This window comes from Sinocyclocheilus anshuiensis, unplaced genomic scaffold, assembly GCF_001515605.1.
Source record: "Sinocyclocheilus anshuiensis isolate Anshui unplaced genomic scaffold, SAMN03320099.WGS_v1.1 scaffold455, whole genome shotgun sequence".
Classification (NCBI taxonomy): domain Eukaryota; kingdom Metazoa; phylum Chordata; class Actinopteri; order Cypriniformes; family Cyprinidae; genus Sinocyclocheilus; species Sinocyclocheilus anshuiensis.
The window spans coordinates 448111-454705 of NW_015552560.1; the positions used below are offsets into that span (position 1 = coordinate 448111).

At 39.3% G+C, this 6595-nt stretch overlaps 1 protein-coding gene across 2 annotated transcripts in view; it reads left to right on the forward strand.

The window, feature by feature from the left end:
* LOC107664703 (transcription elongation factor B polypeptide 3-like) overlaps positions 1-4850 on the forward strand; it is a 12117-nt gene extending 7267 nt beyond the window's left edge. For both annotated transcript variants that reach the window (XM_016455349.1, XM_016455350.1), the window contains exons 9-11: positions 3148-3271; positions 3937-4040; positions 4426-4850. In XM_016455349.1, coding sequence (XP_016310835.1) covers positions 3148-3271; positions 3937-4040; positions 4426-4487 — 290 coding nt within the window. In that variant the 3' untranslated portion in view covers positions 4488-4850. The remainder of the gene's footprint in view (positions 1-3147; positions 3272-3936; positions 4041-4425) is intronic.
* The last annotated feature ends 1745 nt before the right edge of the window (positions 4851-6595 follow it).

The window sequence follows — 6595 nt, forward strand, 5'->3', positions numbered from 1 at the left end:
CACTGCCCAAAAGACTCACTTTAAATATATAAAATATAAAAACTCTTTAAATATAAAAAACGCACTTACAGTCTTTGAGTCAGAACAGCCGGCATTGTAGTCTAACGTTACTGTCCCGGGATCAGGAAATTTTTCTAGTTCTAGTTTTCTAGATTTCTAGTCGTGTCCATTTTTGGAAGGCCAAACAAAGTAGTTTCGCTTTCACAACGAAACAAAGCGTCACCTTGAGTGAGCGGTGGCGGGTGGCTAGAGTGAGCGGAGGCGAGCTTGTAACACTCCAAAGAGAAAGGAAAACCTGAAATCGCATCATATTAATGTACACCTTTAATGTAGATTACCATATTGAACACTTTACACTTTATTTGTCATTTTAAATGATGCAGTTAGTTTCTAGTTGTGTGTTTTCAATGTGTTTCAGTTGCTTAGTTCCCGGAAAAAATGTTTTACATTTTACATTATATTTACATTTACATTTAGTCATTTAGCAGACACTTTTATCCAAAGCGACTTACAAATGAGGACAATAGAATTAATCAGAAGGGCAATAATATGTAAGTGCTGTGATAAGTCTAATTTAGCTTAACGCAATACACGTAGCAAGGTTTTTTGTTATAAATAAATAAAAAGTAAAGCAAGGAGATAGAATAGGGAATGTTATTGTTAGTGCTAGTAAAGACTAATCCTGCAGCCGCATTCTGGATTAGTTTTAGAGGTTTGCTAGAATTGGCTGGAAGACCTGCTAAGAGAGTATTGCAATAGTCCAGCCTGGACAGAACAAGAGCTTGAACAAGGAGTTGTGTAGCATGTTCCGAAAATAAGTATTGAAGATTTGGAAGCCGCTCTTGCCAGTCTTAGGGTTTCAACAACCGAGAGCAAGGCAGTTTCGGTTGAATGTCCACTTCTGAAGCCAGACTGGTTGCCGTCCAGGAGGTTTTTCTGTGTGAGAAAGTCACAGTGAGACTTGGTTAAACACAACTCGTTCAAGTGTTTTTGCAATGAAAAGAAGAAGGGTTACTGGTCTGTAGTCTTAAGTAGTGGGGTTATCCAAACCTGTTTAAATGCTGAGGGAAAAACACGAGTGTGAAGGGATGTGTTAATGATGTGAGTGAGTGCAGGTACAACTGCAGAAGAAATGGCTTGAAGGAGATGAGATGGAATAGGATCAAGCGGACAAGTAGTAGGATGATTGGAAAGGATGAGTTCGGAGACTTCTGCCTCAGAGAGTGGAGCAGAGAGTGTCAGTAGCACTGTTAGTATCAAGTGATGAGAACTGTTTAGGAGGAGGAAGCGAAGATGAAACTATAGCAGATAGCCGGGAGGGTGAGAGAGAGCGTAGGTTACATCGAAAGATGACATGTGTAGGGGTATGTGTTGTGTCAGGAACCATGTTGATGTTAAGAGTGAGGAGGAAGTGATCCGAGGTGTGCAGTGGAGTAACCAGTACATGATCAGTGGAGCGGTGTCGTGTGTAAATAAGGTCCAGTTGGTTGCCTGATTTGTGAGTAGCCATAGTTAACACCCTCTTGAGATCAAAAGAGGCAAGCAGAGTGTGGAAGTCTGCAGCCTGAGGTTTATCTAGGTGGATGTTGAAGTCTCCAAGCATAACTAGAGGAGTATCATCCTCAGGAAAGTTTGAGAGCAACACATCTAAATCTTCCAAGAAGTTACCTAGTGGTCCTGGGGGTCAATAAACAACTACAAAATGGATTTTAAGAGGGTGGGTGATAGTAACTGAATGAGATTCAAAGCTGTTGATACCCAGAGATGGTAAAGGATTACATTTCAGATTAGAGCCAAGTAGACCAGTACCTCCACCTCTTCCAGTCAAACGGGGGGAGTGGCAAAATGAGAAATTATTGGAGAGGGCTGCAGGTGTAGCAGTGTCCTCTGGTTTGATCCTGATCTCTGTGTCAGGGCCATGAGGTTTAGGCTTAAATGGCTAGAAATAGATTTTTTTTTTTAGTTTTTTTTTGTTTACCGCAGACTGGCAATTCCAGAGACTGATAGAAAAAGAAAGTAGTGTATTAGCAGACATAGGCAAAATTAGCAGGTTGTCAGGATTGTGCTGCCTACAGTGTGTGACGCGTGGTTTGTGAGTGGTAGTTATAGTAGAGATTGGAAAACATCTGTCATAAAAACTGAAACAGAAGTGAAACAAGTTGTAGGAAAGAGGACGAATAAAATGGTACTTATGTCCCTTGTCGGTATGCTTGCTCTGTGGAGTCGCACAGGTATAGTCTCTGGTCTTTACATTCTTCGGTCTTAACATGAGGGCTGCTGACAAACCTTTTCTATACCCGTCTGACAAAACTGAAATTGAATTCAGCTGGACATGCTTTACTGTTTATCACATGCTTTACTGTTTATCCCAACTGCTCCCCGGGCGCCGCAGCAAAAAATGGCTGCCCACTGCTCCGGGTGTGTGTTCACGGTGTGTGTGTGTGTTCACTGCTGTGTGTGTGCACTTTGGATGGGATAAATGCAGAGCACTAATTCCGAGTATGGGTCACCATACTTGGCCACTTGTCACTTCGCTTTCACTTTCACAACAAAGGGCCAAGCAAGCGCACGTAACTGACTAGGTACATGATACAGCACGAGACCAAACGTGACGTTTTAAAATCTGAACCATGTATGTGTGTATGTATTTATTTGTTTGTTTATTTTTTTGTTTATTTGGAAGAAGAAATATGTAGAATATAACGGTGTCCAGTGTTTTCTAAATTGAATGGTTGAATGGAACATTAAGCTTTAATCCAAGCAGATTCAAGAAAGCAGTGACTCAAAAATTAGGCAATACCATTTCAGTTTCTCCTGACACAGAGGTGTATAGCAGATATTTAATCATAATACAAAGCCTTGGCGTTGATATAAAAATGTTTGTGGAAGTACATATTACCCCATATAATGCTGTATATAGCCCTATTTGGACAGTAGTTTTTTCTCATGGGGATGTAAGGAAATTTCTACATTTACAGGGACTAATCTATGATTTTATTGCCATCCAAATCCAAAATGTCAGTTTTTTTTTTTTTTTTTTCCTCCCACCACCCCAACAGCTTTAACTGCGCTCTCACACTTTGCTTTGAAACTCTGTTGACGCCTAAGTTGCACTTAATGTTTTGTGCTTTTGTTTTTCTCTTTTAGGTAGGCAGGTGAAAATGGCGTTTATTCACTCAGCTGCTAAGCCACCTAGAAATGTGAGGATCCAGCAGGAGATTCACGGCACAGCCGGCCCCGTGACACTACCTCACCCAACAGTCAGACCCAGGTCAGTTCAGACCAGATTAGGCTGGAAGGGCCACAATCAGCCCTTTTGGTGAAAGAGCCAGCTGTGTGTACTTGCATCACAGTTATAGAATTAACAAAACAACTGTGTAAATATCATCATGCAGTGTAAGAAAAAAATCAGTAGAAAAATGGGAAAGGTACTTTTCTGCAGGGACATTTGTTATAGTAATTGTTTACCCAAAAACAAAAAAATTACACAGGCCATCTAAGATATAGATTGGTTTGTTTCTTCATCAGAACAGATTTGGAGAAATGCAGCATTCCATCACTTGCTCACCAGTGTGAGCAAGTGATGTAATGCTAAATTTCTCCAAATCTGTTTCTATGAAGAAACAAACTCATTTACATCTTGTATAGCCAGAAGATGAGCATGTTGTCAGCAATTTTTAATTTCTATTTACGGACATTTCCTTTTAACCCTAAAATGCAACACAATGCATTTGTCAAAAATCAATATGGAAAATTCCTTCATATGAGTATAGTTCATTGGACCCTTTTTTTTTTTAGCGAGTGGAAAGTAAGTGATCTTGATATAACTCCATTTCAGTGAACTGAAAACAAAGGGTTTTTCCTCCTCCATTGTCACTGAATAGTCACTGTGCAGACAAATATCATTCAAAGAAAATCTATCACTCCACCCCACAGTAGTGTGAAACCCAGTGAGAATCGGGGAAGATCTGGCTTCAGTGAGCCTTCAAAACCCTCCACGAACAACTCTGGCCAAGCCCAAGACCCCAGAAAGTTTAAAAGTGAGTTTTCACATGTAATCAATTGTGCCTCTAAATACCACACTTTACTCAGCAGTTGTCAATCTGTATTCCAATAATTATAGTATTTGTAATTGTAATAGTAGCTCAAAACAGCACAATATTAGCATCTGCTAGTTTATCTGGTTTGCATATTTGAGTGAGAGACCTTTATCACACATTTCCAACAGTTAAACCACTGTAACGGTTAACGGTAAAGCTGTGTGACATCAGATTTTATTTACAGCTTTATTTATACAATTCTAGAAATGTTTTATTTTAAATCATTAGATTACATGTTTTATAAGAGTTGCTTCCAAATGCTCTAATTGTTTTGCTCAGTGATTTTGCTTGTTTTTTTGTAAGTGCTTGTCTTGTATGTTCACAGGAGTGGCGCCCATGATGGCAAAGTCCCTGAAGGCCTTTAAAAAGCAGCTTAGTCGCAGATGAATTTAGGAGATTACATTGAAAATATACCACCCCTCGCCCACCCTTATGGTTTAAATAGTTTAGAGAGTATTTTCCCCCCCGATTGTAATTTGTAATTCCACAAGATGCTTACAGGATTGATGAAATTTGATCAACTTCATACTTATTTGTATGAACAATAATTGCACTTTAAAATCAAGCTGTCTTTTTGTATTGACTTTTTTTTTTCTATCAAGACAGACACAGTATGAATTCTGAAATTAAAACTATAATAACCACAAAATATGTTGTTTGCTATGGTGCTTGTGTCATGTGTACTATCGAACCCAAATGCATTTGTCTCCGTCTAGTGGATGTGGGAGGCAATTCAGTTCCCTCCTAGACCAGTGATTCATTCTTAAATGGTGTCAAGTCACTTTTATTTATATAGTGCTTTATACAATACAGATTGTGTCAAAGCAGCTTTACAGTATTAAACAAGAAAATAGTGTGTCAATCCAAGGACAGTATATACATTCAATTTTTCAGTGATGTCATCGTCCAGCTCAGTTAAATTTAAATAGTATCTGTGCAATCAAGTCGACAATATTGCCAGAAATTAAGTGTCCCCAACTAAGCAAGCCAAAGGCGACAGCGGCAAGGAACCATCTGTGACAGAAATGGAGAAAAAACCTTGAGAGAAACCAGGCTCAGCCTCTTGCCAGACGAAACCAGAATGGTTTAAATCCAGACTGCAACTGACGACAGAATTTTGTAGAGGACTCGTCTGGTTCTCGTGGTCTTGTGTCGATGGTCGTCTATTTGATGAGGTCTTCTCAGGGGATCTGTCTTTGGGGCTCATCTAGTTGACATGGTCTCCACTGACATTCAGGGCTTTGACACAATCTGTATTGTTAAAAGCGCTATATAAATAAAGGTGACTTGACTTGGCTGTAGAGGTCATCTCTAGGTGCTGATCCACCATCTGATCTGGATATGGACTGGATCTGGGCAGATACGGTGACCTCTGAATAAGAATAAAACGGACTAATATTAGCGTAGATGCCATTCTTCTTACGATGTAGCGAGTACATCGGTTGTTATGGGAAGTGTTCCTGGTTCCTGTTGACCTAATAAATGCAGCCTAACAATCCTTCAAAGGATTTGAATTGTAGAAATGTGGTTGTGTATTGTGTATGCCAGGTAAAAGAGATAGGTCTTTAATCTAGATTTAAACTGACAGAGTGTCTCTGCCTTCTGAACAACGAACGCTAGGTAGGTTATTCCAGAGTTTGGGAGCTAAATAGGAAAAGGATCTGCCGCCCGCAGTTGATTTTGATATTCTAGGTATTATCAAATTGCCAGAGTTTTGAGATCGCAGTGGATGTGAAGGACTATAATGCAATAAGATCTTGCTCAAGCACTGAGGTGCTAAACCATTCAGGGCTTTATAAGTAATTAGCAAGATTTTAAAATGTATTTGTTGTTCAATAGGGAGTCAGTGCAGAGTTGACAGAACCAGGCTAATATGGTCATACTTCCTGGTTCTAGTAAGAACTCTAGCTGCTGCATTTTGGACCAGCTGGAGTTTGTTTGTTAAGCGCGCAGAGCAACCACCCAATAAAGTATTACAATAATCTAATCTTGATGTCATGAACACATTAATTAACATTTCTGCATTTGACATTGAGAGCATAGGTCATAATTTTGATTTATTTTTAAGATGGAAAAGTGTGGTTTTACAAATGCTAGAAACGTGGCTTTCAAAGGAACGATTGCTATCAAATAGCACACCTAGGTTCCTAACTGATGAAGAATTGTCATCAAGTCGTGGCCTAATGGACTTTTGGTAGTACCTAGGATAGCAAAGTCCACTAAAGGAGGTAGAGCTTTTTCGCATTTGGCTCCCAAACTCTGGAATAGCCTTCCTGATAACGTTCGGGGTTCAGACACACTCTCTCTGTTTAAATCTAGATTAAAGACACATCTCTTTAGCCAAGCATTCAAATAATGCATCTCATAATCTTGTACTGCAGTTATATCTGATCAAATGCACATTATTATTCTTTAGTTTGGGTTAAACAAATCAATTTTGCTTGGTTGGAACAGCAGCTACGCTAATTATGTCTCTATTTGTTTCTCTGTTTCTG